This window comes from Benincasa hispida, chromosome 1 (genome assembly GCF_027475165.1).
Source record: "Benincasa hispida cultivar pf3 chromosome 1, pf3_genome.v1.1, whole genome shotgun sequence".
Classification (NCBI taxonomy): Eukaryota; Viridiplantae; Streptophyta; class Magnoliopsida; order Cucurbitales; family Cucurbitaceae; genus Benincasa; species Benincasa hispida.
This window is the reverse complement of record NC_143478.1, coordinates 97,149,255-97,166,832: the sequence shown is the minus strand read 5'-3', so window position 1 is coordinate 97,166,832 and position 17,578 is coordinate 97,149,255. Positions and strand designations below refer to the sequence as shown.

Below are 17,578 nucleotides of genomic sequence, written 5' to 3'. Positions count from 1 at the left end.
ATATAATGAAGTAACTAGTTTTAAAAATTAAATCTTGTTATAGAGAGATTAAAAAAAAACCAAAATCTTATTGTTTCAAAAACTAAGGGCTTGTTTGATAGATCTGAAAACATAAATTTAAAAACAAGGAATTCAATGAAGATAGAGTTGTATTTTAGGTTTTCAAATATGTGTTTGATATCATATTCAGAAATTGGAATCTAATTTAAATAATTATTTAAAAAATGTTTGATACAATATTTATGGATCATAAAACTAGTCGTAGTTATTTACTAAATATTAGTTGAAAATAAACTATTATTGATTTAGTTATGAATATGTTTTAGGAAAATTTTCACAAATAAAAAAAGTCAAACTATTTACAAAAATAGCAAATAAATATTGATAGATTTCTATAGCGTCAGTTTTTATCACTGATAGATATTGATAGATTTCTATTAGCTTCTATCAGAGAAGATTAAAATTTTGCTATTTTGTATAAATAGTTTCACTTATTTTTCTATTTTTGAAAATCCCCCTCTGTTTTAAAACTTTATAATTATTATTTTTATAATATTATATAATTTATAATACTCTACATATTACTTCTTTTAATTTTTTTTTAAAGAATAAAGTTTATAACATGATATACGACATTTCTAAATATTTTTATAATAATTTTAATATAATTCTACATTTTAAAATTGAAAACTAAAAAAATGGATACAATGAAAACATAAAAATATTGATTTCAGAATTTGCAAGGTTTGGATTATAGAATCCTAAAACAATTTTCAGAAACAAATTATGGGTTGTCTATCAAACATATATTTTTTGAACTAAGTGAATCTGAAAACATAAAAATGATCTTGATTGCGAACCAAATAGATTTAAGGTTTGGCTTGGGCTATAATGATTTTTTTTGGAAAATGTGAGTTTTTCGCTCTAGCTACCATGTTTTTGTTTTATTTATTTTGAAACCGTGATTTTGTTTTGGCCATCAATGACTTCTGTGTTATATGCGAACGAAAAAATTTTCTAGCTCTGGCTATAGTAAAAAAATTTAATGGTGAGTTTCTTTTGGCCATCCGCGAAGAGCGAAAGAGAGCAAGCCAAAGCAAGAGGGAAGATTGTAGAGGGTGAGAGCAATGAGGAGATCGAAAGCCAAGCGAGAGGAACAAGAACAAGACAGAAAAAAGAACAAACTATAAAAGAAAATTTGAGGGGAAGAAGGGGCAAATGGTGTAAAGTGAACTAAAAAATATGGAGTGGGTCTCATATAATCAAATAATGGTAACTAAAATATCACCTATTGTTAGGGAATAAGATTACACATTTGGGTGTAATAAAAATGTGAACCCACAATTAATTCCCATTGTAGAATTTGGTAAACACCATCAATTGCAATTGAGTGGGCACCATACCTAATTTTCATTCCTTGATTACAATTTTAGGGAGGAAAATGTGTCTTTTATCTTGTTCAACTTTGGGTTGTATCGATTAAATAACTAAACTAATAATTGTATCAATTTAAAACTTGCATTTTCGTAAATGTAATCATATTATACCTTTTATTACGTTTAGTTTAGAAAACATCGTGTCTCATACATATAATTTTATCAACTAATTAAACTCTAAGATTTCATAAGCAACTCAATATGGACTCTTAGATAGGATTAACCTATAAAAATCATTCATGTATCAAGTTTAATTGTCCATTTTGTTAATTTTGCATTTGGAAGAAGTCGTCAAGCATGCATGAATTGATCCATTAATGCTTTCCAAAGGAAAGCCTAATAAAATGGTATTCATTGATTCATTTATGACCATTTAAGAGTTAATTAATTGAAATAATTGGCAATTTAAGAGTTAATTAATTGAAATAATTAAAGTGTCACATGATATTTTTTAACAAAATTTGAAGTATGACTTAAATCAATATACTTTAAAAAAATAAGGGTTTAAATTTAGACATTATTAGTTGAGGATTTTTATTAATATACAATACTCAAATTTTAAGAGTGTAAATAAATATATAAATAAACAAATATTTATACTTCAAGAGAGAGGAAGAGTTACTTCCACCTAAATTGAGATTCTTCGTCGAGTAGTTAGAAATATTTCTAAAAATTCGATGATACAAAGAGTGTGATCAATCCAACCAAGCACATATAGTTTGGATTGGATTATCAACTCATTTCGATTAGATTGGATTGAAATAAATGAAAAGTTTATAAATTGGTTGTTGTATGAAGTTCACCTAAAATAATATGAACTAATTTGAATTTATTATTAGTTTTAAAAGGCATGTTTTTAACTTACATACAGCTATTTATATACATGCATTTATTTTAATTTCACTTCATTTCATTTTTTTATTATTATTATTTATTCTCTGCCAGCTCTTCAAAATAATATCTTTAACCTTTTGAAAAAGAAAAAAAATCATTATATAAATTGTAAGGGAATTTTAATCTTAATTGGATATCCTGAAAATAATAAAATAAAATTTTTATACATAAACATTTTTTAGTTTATAATAAAAAAAAATAAATGACCCCGAATCACCTAAATTCAAAGGTTACGTGGTTGAATTGGGTTGGGCTCATTATTCAATAAAGGATTGTTTAGATTAAAAAAATCTACAAGCCGAAAATTTTGGTTGGGTCTAAAAAGGTGTTTCAACCCAACTCGGTTCAATCAATAAACACTCTTAGGAGTAGTTCTCAATAAGAGAAAAAACTAGGTTTGTACGGTAACCATTTGCTTTTTAGTTTTTTAAAATTAAGCATACTTCCTCTCGACTTTTTACAATGGCTTGCCTCTTTACGTAAAAATAAAAAAAAAATAAAAAAAAATTATTGGCCAATTTCAAAAAAAAAAAAAAAAACAAACTTTTAAAAATTAATTTTTTGTTTAGTTTCAAAAACATTGCTTAGTTTTTTAAAAATAAGGACAAAATTGGCATTTGTTGATTTAATTTTAAAAAATTAGAAATAAAAAATAAATTGGTTCTGAAACCATGCCTTATTAGTTATTAAGAGAGAATGAAATTTGAAAATGTGAGAGATGGTATTTGGATGAGAGAGAAAAGTGGAATATTGATTTGTGTGGAGACCATTTAGAGTGAAAATGAATGAGGAAGAAAACTAGAAATTGGAGGTTGGGAAGATAATATTTCAAGAGAGGGAAATTAATAATATGAGAAATGAATGTTGGAGGGGTTGAGAGAGGGTATTTTGGGAAATAAGATAGTAAGTTATTTAAAGAAACTTAAATTTTTAGTAGAATGAGAATTAATGAGGAGAAAAAAACCTCAAATAATTGCTTGATTAGATGAAATAGAACAATTAATAGGGTAATAAATTCACTTTAGTATTATTTAATTATTTTTATATTAATTAAATGTTTATTCACTTAAAATAAAAACAAATGAATATTTTATATTAAACATAATAAATTATTTAACTTAGTTACTAAAATTAATTAAATAAATATAAATTAATTAGAATACTAGTATAATAAGAATAGATATATTAAATAGTTTAGATAGCATAAGGAATTAATTATAAATGTATTAGTTGGAATATGTTAATTCTAAATATTATATTTTTGTATTTAAAAATTAAGTAAAATTTATAGTAATGATTAATTGATATTAATTTATTAATTGATTAGGATATATTGTTATTGTTTATCTCCTAAGTATATAAATCTCACATGTATAGAGGGTATTAGAAAACTCATGTCAAATGAGTTTAAAAATTATTTGATAGTAATATCTTGTATTTTAAAAACTGAAATCTTGTTAAAAAAAAATAAGAATATTAAATTTTTGTTTGAAATCTCATTACAAAATATGTGAAGATCTATAAGAGGTGTGTTGGTTGAAATTCACACTTAATGTTTAAATATTATAGTAGAGTGATGAATATGATAATGTGGAAATTGGTCCATTTTTAGTTAAAATATGTAGATTGTGTTGGATCGATATGGCAACACTAGAGAGGGTGAATAGAGTTTAATTAAACTTTTTTTCTAAATTAATTCAATTAAACTAATTAATATACTTTTTATAAATAATAAGAAAATTTCAATTTATGCAACAAATAAGATGACAAAAAGTGTGATAATTTAATTTTATCAAATTTTAACAAATAAATAAGAACAAACTAAAACATACAATAAATTGCTTAAATTAATTGCAAAAATAAAAAGGAAAGAGTTAGAGAAGAATACACCGTTATTTTTATAGTGGTTCGGTCAAATTCGACCTACTCCACTCCCTAAGCGCCTCTTGGGAACTTGAATAAAATCTTTCCGACTCTTTCCATGGATTAGAGCCCAACCGTTACACCACCGCTCCTTTTACGAGTTCAAGAGCAAACCCAATCCTTTCCACGGTTTAGGATCAAACCGTTACAAATGTTGGAATTTTTGAAGAACATAATACAACTCTCACTAGAGTGGATTTACAAGTTTAAGCACTCAACAAATTTATCCTCATAATACAATAACACTCTCTCAAGAATAAGATGAAAAGAATTGGAAACTTAGAGAGAGCAACAATGTAACTTTTGAGTTTTGGAGGATTATGAAATGTAAAATTTGTTTGTTTAAAATTTGGAGAGGAAGATGGTTTATATAGATAGAAAAAATTTTAGAAAGCACAATTAATTTGGATCATTGGATTTTGGAAAAGAAAAATCAATGTTGGAAATTTTAAACTAGACTAATCGTTAGATACAAACAAAATATAATATTAAATTCATTTTCTTTTGAAATTCATTTTCTTTTTAAAATTAATCCAAAAAAAAAAACATATCATGTGTCAAAAACTAGCAGTTAGACACAAACATAAAATAATATTAAATTAATTTTCCTTTTAATTCATTTTCTTTTTAAATTCATTAAATCCAAAAATAAAAAAACATACCATGTATAAAAAACTAGCCTTGGATACAAACATAAAATAATATTAAATTTATTGTTCTTTTAAATTTCTTTTAAATTTCATTTTTTAATAATATATATATATATATAATATTTTAAATAACCAAAAGCCACATGTGTCACTCTCCCAAAGCTCCACGTGTCGTCACGGGATTGGTCATTGATGCTGACTCAGTCGCCACGTCATCGTCATCGGTATTTTTTCGATAAAACTCGTTTCAGTCATAACTTTTTTGTTTTAGCTCCGATTTGAGTAATTCAAGAGGTGTTGGAATCGTTGTTTCAAGCTCTACGCTATGGACATATTAAAACACTAAAATTTTCAGTAATTAAAAATTGAGTTTGTTATCATCAAAACATTGATTAATTAATTAATTAAAATTAATTAATTTGAGATTAAAGGTCAAAAAGCCAATAGAATATAGATTTGAATATGTAAATTTTTAGTAGAGTATATAATAACTAACTAATTATGTTATACTTTGATTAGCATGTGTTTGAAAAACTTTGTTTAACATATGGTAATTGATAGCTTGAAACTTATTCGGTTGTGTTAGATTATTTCAGTTCAATAATTTATAATAGGAAGAATTTGAACTTTTAAGAATGTGTTTGGTTTAACTTTTTCAAGTATATAATTTTAAAAATAAGTTATTTTGAAAAAAAATTGAAGGGTTTGACAACCACTCAAAATAAATTTTGAAACATTTTAAAGTATATTTTAAACTATTTTTATTAAAAGAGTTTTATATAAAAATGACTTTTTTTAATTTTTTTTTAGTAAATCCAAACATATTCTTGTTTTTTTTAAAAAAAAAATTATGATGGTGTAACACTAAATTATTAGTTTTCTTATTGTTTGCTTTCGTGATTTAATTCAAACTATATTTTGAGATTAACCAATCTTTTGTAAGATTTTTTTGGGACATATTTAGTTCACATTTTTTTTTAGACAACTCATGTTTATAGCATCTAAAATTAAAATTCGGAGAAGTTTTGAGTTTAATTTCAATGTAGTACTTAGGTTTGATAATGTTACAATTTTAGACTTAGATTTGAGTTTTGTTTCAATTTGATCTCTAGGTTTCAAAAAGACACTTTTAACTTTTATCATTATTTTTTATAAATACTCATTTGCTGTCTTTGACATTAATATCTATTAATTGATTTCAAATACTTATGAAGGGAAATTTTAAATGTAATTCTAATAATGTGAAAAATAATGAAACTTCATTAATTATAATTGTTTATTCTTTTAAATTAATTAATAAATATTAAATAACATCAAAGATGAAAAATGAGTATTTAGTGAAAATTTAAAGTTAAAAGTGTAAATCTTGAAACCTAAGACCAAATTAAAATAAAACTCAAATCTCAAGGGTAAAATTGTAACATTTTGAACTTAAGGATTAAATTGAAATTACCAAAGTCAAAACTTAATGACTAAAAGTGTAATTTTTTAAAATCTAGGGAGCAACTGAAGACTAGACCTAAAACTTAGGGATAAAAATGTATTATTTCAAAAGAATTAAGTTGTTATTTAAATAAAATAAAATAAAATCAAGTTGTCGAAAGTACAAATATTTTTTATTTTAATATATATGAATTAAAATTAAACATTTTCCAAAACACATGGACTAAAATAATATTTAACCAAAAAGAAATTATTGTCTAAAAAATCAATATATATTGTTATAGGTCTTTTTTGGCCCAAAAATCATAAAGTTGGGGAGGGCGGACTCTTAAGGGTAAAATCATAATAATGATAGTCATGTGAAGGTGAGAGGAGTATAAGAAACTGACCATTGGGCTAAGGGAGGAAGAGACCAAGGAAAGGAAAGATGTTGGGCCAAATGGCCCAATCGCCTTTGGAAGTCGAAGTCGAGGCTAGTCTCTTTCCATCCCTAAATGTCCACTTCTCGCAAGCCAAGATCTAAGCTCCCTTGGTCATCCTAAATTTGCATTCGCTAATCTCTATTAGATTTGGAACCTTAGGTCTATTCCACTACAAAAAAAAAAGGGTCATAGGCATTACTCAAGGGAAGCAAATAGGCATTACTCAAGGGAAGCAATTTTTCTTACTTCTAACTTACTCTAACCTTTTACTAAGGAAGCAATTTTTCTTACTTCTAACTTACTCTAACCTTTTACTAAATACTGACTTAAACATCAGAGATTTTATGGCATGCACCACGTTCGGTGTTTTTCTTCTACTTTATTTTTTAGGTCGTCTTTCTTCCCAAAATTACAAATTTATCGTTAAAGGCACAACAAGATTAAGTGAGTATGGTGTATCAAAATATATAACATGTAAGAGACAACATTAAATACTCAACGCATCTTGCGCCCATTGCCTAGCCAACGCAACTAACTTGTGTACCATGTACACAATTATGATTTTATCCATTCAGAATACTATAGACGTTAGATGGCTACCATGTCAGCCATGTGAACTTGGTCAAAGGACCAAACTAGTGGACCTCGTCCACGATTTTAGTTTTTTTTTTATTTTTCCAAATCCACCCCCCTCTTCTTGGCTTGAATTTTAAAATTTAAAAAAAAAACGTAAAAGTACCATCAATAAATAAGATATTTAAGAAAATGAATTTGAAGTTCCATCAAGGGAAGAAATTTAATAAAGAAGAGGTTCACCAACAAAATCCGTTGTAGTCTAGTTGGTTAGGATACTCGGCTCTCACCCGAGAGACCCGGGTTCGATTCCCGGCAACGGAATATTTTTGGTCCACAAAAGATAGGATAGAGAGCGCGCATTAAATTTATATATATACGTATATTTTTTTTCTTTTTTTAAAAAACCCTATTTATATATTTAATTGGATATTTTATAATTTCTGTTTGAATAAGAATTAAAAATTTCTAATTAGATCTCTATGATTTACACAAAATTCTAATTCGGCTCTTATCATTTTAGTAGTTTTAGTTCAACTCTTTAAGTTTTTCTAATTTCTAACCATTTTCAATAGGTCTCTGATTTAATCAATTCCAGAAATAGTTCTTATTATAATTATATTCAATACATTTTTACAAATTCATTATTAAGCTAATCTCTTTTATTTAACTAGTTAGGTTAAATTTTGTCAAACTGACCTTTAACTTAAAGGTACTATCATAATTTATCTCGGTATATAATGACAAAGATGTACTCAAAACAATTGATATGTTAGAAAAAAAAAAGTTATTTTTAGCTAATTTTTTATAATTGATTTGGTCTTAAATAGACGTGAAAAACTATTCTAACAAGTTTGTAAAAATGATACTAGTTTTGAGAGTTGTTTGTGATAGTTTCCCAAACTTCTTGTGCTTATACCCTATACACAATTAATTTTATAAAATTCCAACTGTTTGGAGACCCGACATGAGATGGTATATCCTCACATCCTAAATCATTTCAGTGTTTGGAGGTTCATTATATTATCTCACCGATTTTAATTGTTTGTGAGCCCATCGTTTTCCTTCATCTCAATGTTTTAACATTTTCCTAGAACTTTCAAGATATCAGAACTTCCCACATCCTATATATCTAAATGATTATTATTATTTTGTTAAATACCCCGCATTTAATTATATATATATGTCTCAGGATGAGGCCGAACCGAAAGAACAGTGAGTAGTTCATTGGTCAAACTTGAAACCAGAGGGAAAAAGTAAGTCTCCAATGGCGGGGGAATCTGAAGCTGCTCGCCATCCTTACATTCCCACAGATCTGAAACTCCCTGAATATGTTCCTATTTCACTCCCCGTTTCTACTATTCTCAGCGTTTATCTCCTCTCTTCTCTCTTCGTCACTTTCCTCGTCTGGACTCTTTCCGGTATGCTTTCATCTTTTACTTCCATTTTTATTTTCTTTGTTCGGATTCTGTTTTATGTTCTTTAAATTCTGCTTCATGCTGTGCTAGAGAAGAAGACTGGTGGTTTTCATAATATGTAGTTTGTTTTTGCGTCGAATCCCTGTCTACTTGTTAGGAATCACATGATGAGTGAATTAATCGGGAGTAAAATCAAACAATTTCAAAGGTTCTACTCTTTTTCGTCTCCCGTGAGAATTTTATTGCATTTGGCCTTTTGATGTCTTTGCTGAATCCGAAGGCTGGTGATGTAACCGATGTGAAAATTCAAGCCTGTGCCTCGTTCAATTATTCTGTTGTTTTTCTTTTAGAGAGGATTAAGATCCGCTAAACAGATAGAGACGCTGGATTTGGCTTGCCTTAGTACTCCTTATCTGACTCGTGCTGTTGTCTTTTGGTTTAGATGATTGCTTTAGAATAACAAAGCTAGGATGTCTTTTGGTCTATATGTCCAAGCTTTGGTAGCACCAGAACATTTTTGCTTCGAAATGGATAATGAAATATTGATGGAGATGTTGTATGTGAGAGAAGTTGTTCAATAACATAGTGTTCATGATGGAGGAAAAAAATTAGGAGCATTTCAGTTACATTTAGGAAAAATAAGGAGGTTCAAAGGAAGATAAAAGAAGGAAAATGCAGAAGAAGCTGGACATTAATTAAGCGAAGGGGAAAGAAACAAAATTCATAGTGAAGGTAGAGCGTTGTACAAATATTGGATCTTAACACCATGAATATTGTAGGAAACACTTGATAATGGGCAAATTATTCAAAGATTGTATCAAGAGTTCGAAGTAGGGAGAGTCACAATTGCCAACAACAGAACCAACTAATTATGATGGTGCAAAGTCATTGGGGGAGAAACAAAGGGAGGTAGATTCTAGAGAGTAGTCACGAGAGTCTGGAATTTTGTAATTTATTGCTAATATCAATACCATGTTCTCTTTGACTTTTCCTTCAATCTTTGGTTGGTATCCGTTCTTGGAAATTGATTGAAAATGGGAGATTGTTGTTGGAAACTTGCAATGTAGAAGAAAAGAAATTGTTGAACGATTTAGCATCCATGAGGGAGAAGAAAATTGAGGACCATCTCAGTGACTTTTCAGAAAAATTAAAACGTTCATTGTGATTGCAATATTAGGATTAAAGAGAAGGGGTTTGACGTTGGGCAGGAAAGCTCAAGTTTAGGCATTTTGTTTTGTTTTTTTCATAAAAAGAAAGCATAGAAGCAGTCACCAATCTTTGTGAACTTAAAAACTCTTGTTGGTGTCACATCCTTCCTTGTTACAACCTCCTCGGTTCTGGTTATACAACCTAACTGTCATCTTAGCATACAGTTGAAGAAATCAATCTCGAAGACTTATGTTACAACCTATGATATATTTTTCTTTCCTAGTGCACCTCGTGTTCCTTTCATTTGGCCTTCCATGTGTATACATGTTCTCTCCATATTTATTATTTTTTTTCTTTTCATCTGAGTTTAGCAATGGAAAAAGATGTAGTTCTTACAGCCGTTTACAAAATGGTTCTATGCCTGTTGATTTTATCTTCATTTTCCCCTTATAACAGGACGACTTACCAAAAGGGCAAAGATTGAGAGGTTGCTCATGTGCTGGTGGATATTTACTGGACTTACCCACATGGTTCTCGAGGGTTACTTTGTTTTCTCTCCAGAATTTTACAAGGACAAAACTTCTTTCTACCTTGCGGAAGTTTGTAAGTTAATTCAATTCACCATCTTTATAACCATAGCTATGGTAGTGTAATGGTCGTGTGGATGCTCCTCTAATGTTCATGTGCACAACTTGCCAGGGAAAGAATACAGCAAGGGAGATTCTCGATATGCAGCTAGGGAGTCCGGAATCGTCAGTATCGAAGGACTAACTTCTGTTTTAGAGGGTCCAGCTTGCATCTTAGCAGCGTAAGAATTTATCATCTGGAATTTAGAATGCTATACATACAAGAAATCATAGTTAGATGTAGGGCCTGTTCGCATCGACTATTCTAAGTGCTTAAAATAGTGTTTCTAAGTAATCTAATTAGGCCCGAGTATAATTTTGTTGGCATCGTTAATCTGCAGGTATGCGATAGCTACAGAAAAGTCATACAGTTACATACTACAGTTTGCCATATCATTGGGGCAGCTATATGGGACTTTTGTGTACTACATAACTGCCCTGTTAGATGGTGATAACTTTTCTTCAGGCCCAATTTATTACTATTCATACTTCGTAGTGGCAAATTCGTTCTGGATTCTTATTCCCTCGCTTATTGCTACGCGGTGTTGGAAGAAAATTTGTATTGCAATGAGCACTGAAAGCCACATGAAAACCAAAGTCCCCTAAGAAGTTCTCACCCATTGATATCCTTTTGGATTCAAGTAAAATTGATTAAGTAGTACACAAAATTCTTCTTGTATTGTTGCGTGACATTAGTAAACAAGACGTTCCTAGAATTTGAACATTTACATGAAAATTGGGTATGTTGATTCTGCATTTTTGATCTTTAGAGAAGAAGGTTATGATAATTATTGGTGAGCTAAACCCACTTTAATGGGTGTCAATTGAATTAACGTTTGAATATCTGAATTTGTTATAGTTCATGTCATCAACTTTTCAGCAGGTTGGTAAAGTGTTTTCTTTAAATCTTTATCGTTATATCGATTTGCTTTGCAGAGTTGTGTGATTCAATATGAAGTTTGAGTGTACTATAATAAATGGAGAATCATTGTTAAACTAGTAAATCTTTCATCAAACGGATCATGTATTGTATTTTACAAAATGGATTATTAGAGTAGATGCACAGAGGATTCTTAAAAAATTATGAATAAAAGTCAAAATTGATTTATTTATGATTATTTAGAGATTTAATTGATACAGTTATAAGTTTTACATTAGATTTTCTCGAACGAAATATGATGGAGGGTATAATATAAATTAATATATTTATAAAAATTCAGGATTTAAATTGATGCAATTGTTAGTGGATGGTTTAAATAAATAATTTTAAGGGCATATATTGCTATTTTCCTTTTAACTTTTTAAAATTACCAAGGCAAATATATAACATGCAATATAAGAAATTAAAATAATTCACAAACAACAAAAAAACAAAAAAAATGTGATTCTATAATTTGCACACTTCACTTCCCAAAATCAATAATGACTATGATTTTTACTTGCGCTAAAAAGAAACCTGAATCTTTTTCACGGTTTAGGGTAATCGTTTCGTTTTTTTTTTTTTTTCATTTTACAATTCAAGATGTACTCCCACCTAAATATCAAAAGTCAATAAAGGTAAACAAATCAAACTTAAGGTCATATGCACAGATCTTAATACAAAATAATGCACAAAGATTACCTTCACAAAAGTGAGAGATTCTGAGAGATGATGTTAAAATGTCCTTTTACTTTGGGTAAAAAAAAAAAAAGTAAAAAAATGTATGAAGAAGGGTCAGCACAAAATCAATATGTGCCGCAAAAAGAAGAGGGGAAAACAAAAAACAAAAAAAGCACAACATCGTGACAGTTTTTTTTTTTTTTTTTTTTTTCAAAAATTTGTTAAAAGAAATTAATCTTTCTTTATGGAGGCCATAAACTTAGGTGCAATATAGGCTCTACCTAAGTACATAGGAAGTGAAGAAGAGAGAGTAATTAAAGAAGAAGAATTGAGTAGAAATAAGAAAGAAGACATTTTGGTAAAAAGTACGAGTTGTAGGAAGTAGGAAGGCCGTTTCTTTTTAAATTAGTGAAATTAGACCATTAAAAACAAGGTGTCATCGTTATGAGGAAAAAAAAATAAAAATATTGTGAAATTGAGGAGCACAACGAGAACACGGATATAGAAAAAATATAATTTAATAATATATTTATTATATATATAAAATAAAATAACTAAAAATATAAAATTTGATAATATGAAAATTAATGGAATTTTGAAGTGGAATTCTCATCAATGTATGTGTGATTTTAAGATCCACCAAATGCCACTATTTATAGGTAAAATGATAAGTAGGATGTGGACTTACATGGACATCAAGCATGAATAATTACAAGACACATGGACATGAAGTGAGAGAAACAAGTGGTTGTAGAAATAAGATGCATTCTCTATATTATTTTGAATAGAAGTCCGTTGTATACTAATATGTTTACAGCGATCCTCTCGGCTAAAGTGTTTGAGGATCACTAGTGAGACTAAGACTACAGGTTGTATAAGCTAGGGCAAGTGGGAGAAAAACTCATGGGTATGTGATACCTAAAGGCAAACTATGGGCATGTAATGCCCTAGTTTATTGTATTTTCCTGTAAAATTCAAAAACTCAATGTCTTCATATGTATGTTACCACTGGAGTTTTAATCCAAGTAGGAGTTTGTTGGGTTTTTATGTCCTAAAACTCGTGGTTTGTAAACAATAAACTCATATCGTAAATCGATAAAGTTGTTATTGAATATATGCATTGCTTATTTCGTTTTAGAATATATGATATTTTATTCCATTTTTTTATTGCATTAACCACAAACCAATAAACAAACATCCATAGTTATCGTTGTAACTTGAACATATATGTAGAGACATAAAGGTGGATCATGTTTAAGTGATAACCTAAGTGGTTTGTAGTATATGCATAAGGCTGGGTACCTTATCTTGGTGATACTACGAGTATGACCCATTTTGTAGATATTACAAATGTTGTAAAGTGCTACAAATGATCTGATCCTGACCATTCATATATTAGACATGTGAACGGGGATATTTTATAGAGAGGAGTTTGTATAAGACCGAACCACGAAATGCTTAGTCTCATTATATAACGTCGTTCGTAATAGAGACTTTCATTTCACTAGGATGACCATAGGTAACATGACCTTAAACTTGAGTGAGTTGTGAACTCCTGCCTATGAGGACGGTCCTTTGATTTGTATAGGTGATAATGGCTAGATCGCTGACTCAATAAGGGATTCGTATGATTGAGGAGCTGGGAACACAGCTACACAAGAAGGAATTCACTCCTTTCCTGAGGTTGGGTAAGTAGATAAATTGTTCCCTTAAGGGCTGATTCCGGGGCTTGAACAATGTGACACCACACTCTCTTCTAGCTCGAGAGGGATTTAGTCATAGTTGGACTATGATCTATTGTTCATTAGAGGAATCAATGGTATTTAAGGAGTTAAATGTAACTACATGAACAAAATGGTAATTTGGCTCAGCTGTACTTACAAGCAATTTGTGAAGGGTCATCGTACTATTGATTTGTTATATCCAATGGACACATAAATATATATATAGTGCAAAGAGTGCAACTATCGATCTTTAGTGGAGTGTCCGACAGTTAACGGATGGTGGATAATTTGATTAAAGAGTTTAATTAATTATTCACGTACTGTTTGAGCTTCAAGCTATATGTCCATAAGGTCCCCTTGGTAGCTCAAAAGGATTTAGTTGAGAATCAGTTTTTGGGTTAATTTGAATGGTTCAAATTAATAAGAGGAAATTTAATTATATATGATATAATTAAATTGATTCGATTATATATGATATAATTGGTATAATGTGTTTGATACATTAATTGGAGGAGTAAATATTTGAATGTGATTCAAATATATTTTCTATGAATGAGATTCATAGTTGTTGAATTTAGTATAAAGACGATTTATATTAAATACCATAAAATAGAGAAAAAGAACTATAGTTTATATTGTATATGATGTAATATTAACACTATAGGTTATAAATATAATATAATAAGTTGGTTATCATATTTATTTATATTATTAATTATTTGATAATTAATCCATTTTTCTCTCTAACCAACCACGGTGGTTAGTTAGTTTTCTATTGTAAATGGAATAAATAAAATAAGATTTTATAATTCCATATTAGAGTCACACGAATTGTGGAAATTTTATACAATACATTGAGAGAGCCTATACGATAGTCTCATCGCCTAAATGAAAGTAATTCTCTATGTGATAGAGTATGTTCTTCCTTCAATCTTCTTCCTCCTCCAAACTCCTAAACTCCTTCCTAACCAAAATAGCCAGAGCCCACCACTCCTGGGTTGTCACCTTGAGAATACTAAGGAAATCAAGTGGTAGTGTTCTTTCCTTTTTTGGTTTGAGTTTTGCTGTTGTTCGAGGGGTTCGTGATTGTTCGAAGTATTCGTGAAAGCACAAGGGATTTACTTGAAGAAGAGTTCTTCAGAGGTATAATCTTTAAACCCTTTTTGTTGTTCAAAAGCATGCTGTAATTTTTGTTAAGAATGTATAATCTGTATGTTTTATTGTAAACGTTTGTTTTCAATCGTAATGAAATTTGGACTATTCGCTTCCGCTCAAAGGTTCTCTGTAGAATGAGTTCCTTCAAATTTGTCATATGAGATGTGTTAAATATATCATTATCTTGGTATGCAAACTTTGCTTCCACATTTTTCCCTTTTTCCTTCAAGGAGGCTTGATAGAGGTCAACTAAGTGTTTTGACGTACGAATGTACGTGACCAATGGCCAGTTATTCCGCATCAGAAATATTTATTTTCAACATTCTTTGAACTTTTATCTTGTGAGTTGTTCCTTTGTGATCATCATTTTGTGTGGTTCTTTTGAAATTTAAATGATTAGCACGACCATCATGAAAATAATTATTATTTCTTCATCTACCACGATCACGACCTCGACCACAACCTCGACCATGATTATTAACATTCACAACATTCACTTCAGGAAATAGTGTTGTTCTAGTTGATTGAGATTCGTGGTTCTTCATCAATAACTCGTTATTTTGTTCGGCCACGATAAGACATGAAATTAATTTAGAATATTGTTTAAAACCTTTTTCTCGATATTGTTATTGCAGGAGCATATTCAAGACATGAAATGTAGAAAATGTCTTCTCTAACATATCATCATCAGTAATTTTCTCTCTGTATAACAACAATTTCAAACTGATTTTAAATAATGCGGAGTTGTAATCACTTACTGATTTCAAGTGCATCTACTCATAACGAGTTTTAGGAAGAATAAGTGTTTTTTTTAATGATCATACATCTCTTTCAAAAATTTTCACAAGATACGAGGATCTTTTATTGTAAGATACTCCATTTTCAATCTCTCGTGGAGATGATGACGAAGGAAAATCATAGCTTTCATTTTGTCGATGTCATATTTTCTTCTTTAATAGTTTTTCCATGATTCACAACATCAAAATGGATTTTAGCATCAAGTACCCATGATAAATAATTATTGTCGTTAATATCAAGGGTGACAAAATCTAATTTTGTAAGATTTGTCATGGCAACACTATCATAAAATATTGTACTTATGTTAAAAATTTAATAGATATTGAATATACAAAATAACATTAAATTTATTAATTATAATGAAGAGAGAAAAACTAGCATACCTTTATGACTTACCTTTAGCGAAGAAAACGACAGGAGCTTGTGCTGATAATGTGTTGTGAAATTGAGGAGCACGATGAGAACATGAATATAGAGAAAAATATAATATAATAATATATTTATATAATAATATTAAATATATATAATATAATATAAAATAAAATAACTAAAAACATAAAATAACTAAAATTATAAAATTGGATAATATGAAAACTAGTGAAATTGAAGCGGAATTCTCACCAATGTATATGTGGTTTTAAGATTCACCAAATGCCAATATTTATAGACAAAATGACAAGTAGGATGTGGATTTACATGGACATCAAGTATGAATAATTATAAGACACATGACAACGTGAAAGATGATACATGACTTTTGGGATATTAAGCAATGTGCATCTATTCATTATTATAATATTCATATTGTATAGGTTTAAATCTTACTTTAGTCTTTAAACTTTGAATCTTGTTCTATTCTGATCCCTAAACTTTTAAAAACGTCAATTTTAGTCCCTAAACTTTAAAAAAGTATTTATTTTAGTCTATTATTCAAACTATATTAACTATTCAATAGAAATTTGAGGGTACTTGTATTTTTGGATGGTGATGCTCTAGATGTATTGAGCAAGATGAAGGTGAAGTAAAATGTCAACAACTAACACACCAAAATATTGAAGTACCAAAATTTTGAACTAAAAATTTCTTTTAAATTCTCTCGCTTTGCTACCTTATTCAAAATTAAAACTCTAAATTTTTTAACGTGGCTAACTTATTTGGTACCTGGTCATCAAAAAATACAAATCACCTTCCTATTTTGTTGAAGAGTTAACAAAATCTTAACATAGTAGGGACCAAAATAAGCACTTTTTAAATGCTTAGGGACTAAAGCGAAAAATGTTAATAGTTTAGGAACCAAAATAAACAATACTAAAAGTTTAGGGGCTAAATTTTCTAAAATTTAGGTACCAAAATAAAACATTGTTCAAAATTTAGGGACCAAAATAAGATTTAAACCCATTTTATAATACATAGGCTAAAATTAAAGGAGCCATGAAGTAAAATGATAATTTAGTCAATAAATTAACATAGAAAATAAAGTTTAATTACTACTTTAGTCTCTATACTTCTGATTTTGGTCTTTATACTTTTAAATTCTTTATTTTGGTCCTCATACTTTTAACTTTGGTTCATTTTGATCCCTATATTTTAAAATTGTTTGTTTTAATCCTTGGACAAAACTTTAGTTCATTTCGGTTCTTATATTTTTAAAAGATTGTCATTTTGGTCCCATCATTTTCACTTTTAAAGGATAAAAAGGTCACTTTTTTTAAAATTCAAGGACCAAGATGAACCAAAATTAAAAGTATAAGGACTAAAATGAACATT

General features: G+C 29.0%; 1 protein-coding gene and 1 non-coding gene across 2 annotated transcripts; both read left to right on the top strand.

Moving 5' to 3' along the window:
- The first annotated feature begins 7,592 nt into the window (after positions 1 to 7,592).
- TRNAE-CUC (transfer RNA glutamic acid (anticodon CUC)) lies at positions 7,593 to 7,665 on the top strand. The gene has a single exon. It is a non-coding gene; the product is annotated as a tRNA-Glu (tRNA).
- An 825-nt stretch (positions 7,666 to 8,490) lies between these two features.
- On the top strand, positions 8,491 to 11,377 carry HYD1 (C-8,7 sterol isomerase). Its single transcript, XM_039025107.2, has 4 exons — positions 8,491 to 8,762; positions 10,365 to 10,511; positions 10,608 to 10,716; positions 10,876 to 11,377. Exons 1-4 carry the CDS (start codon positions 8,609 to 8,611, stop codon positions 11,138 to 11,140), a joined length of 675 nt encoding a protein of 224 aa, XP_038881035.1. The 5' UTR covers positions 8,491 to 8,608; the 3' UTR covers positions 11,141 to 11,377.
- The last annotated feature ends 6,201 nt before the right edge of the window (positions 11,378 to 17,578 follow it).

Bases quoted from the DNA above. Each gene is read 5' to 3' on its own strand.
- HYD1 (XM_039025107.2), top strand. From the start codon at position 8,609: ATGGCGGGGGAATCTGAAGCTGCTCGCCATCCTTACATTCCCACAGAT. The intron at 8,763-10,364 runs GTATGCTTTCAT...CCCTTATAACAG, and splicing joins CCTCGTCTGGACTCTTTCCG to GACGACTTACCAAAAGGGCA. The intron at 10,512-10,607 runs GTAAGTTAATTC...ACAACTTGCCAG, and splicing joins TTTCTACCTTGCGGAAGTTT to GGAAAGAATACAGCAAGGGA.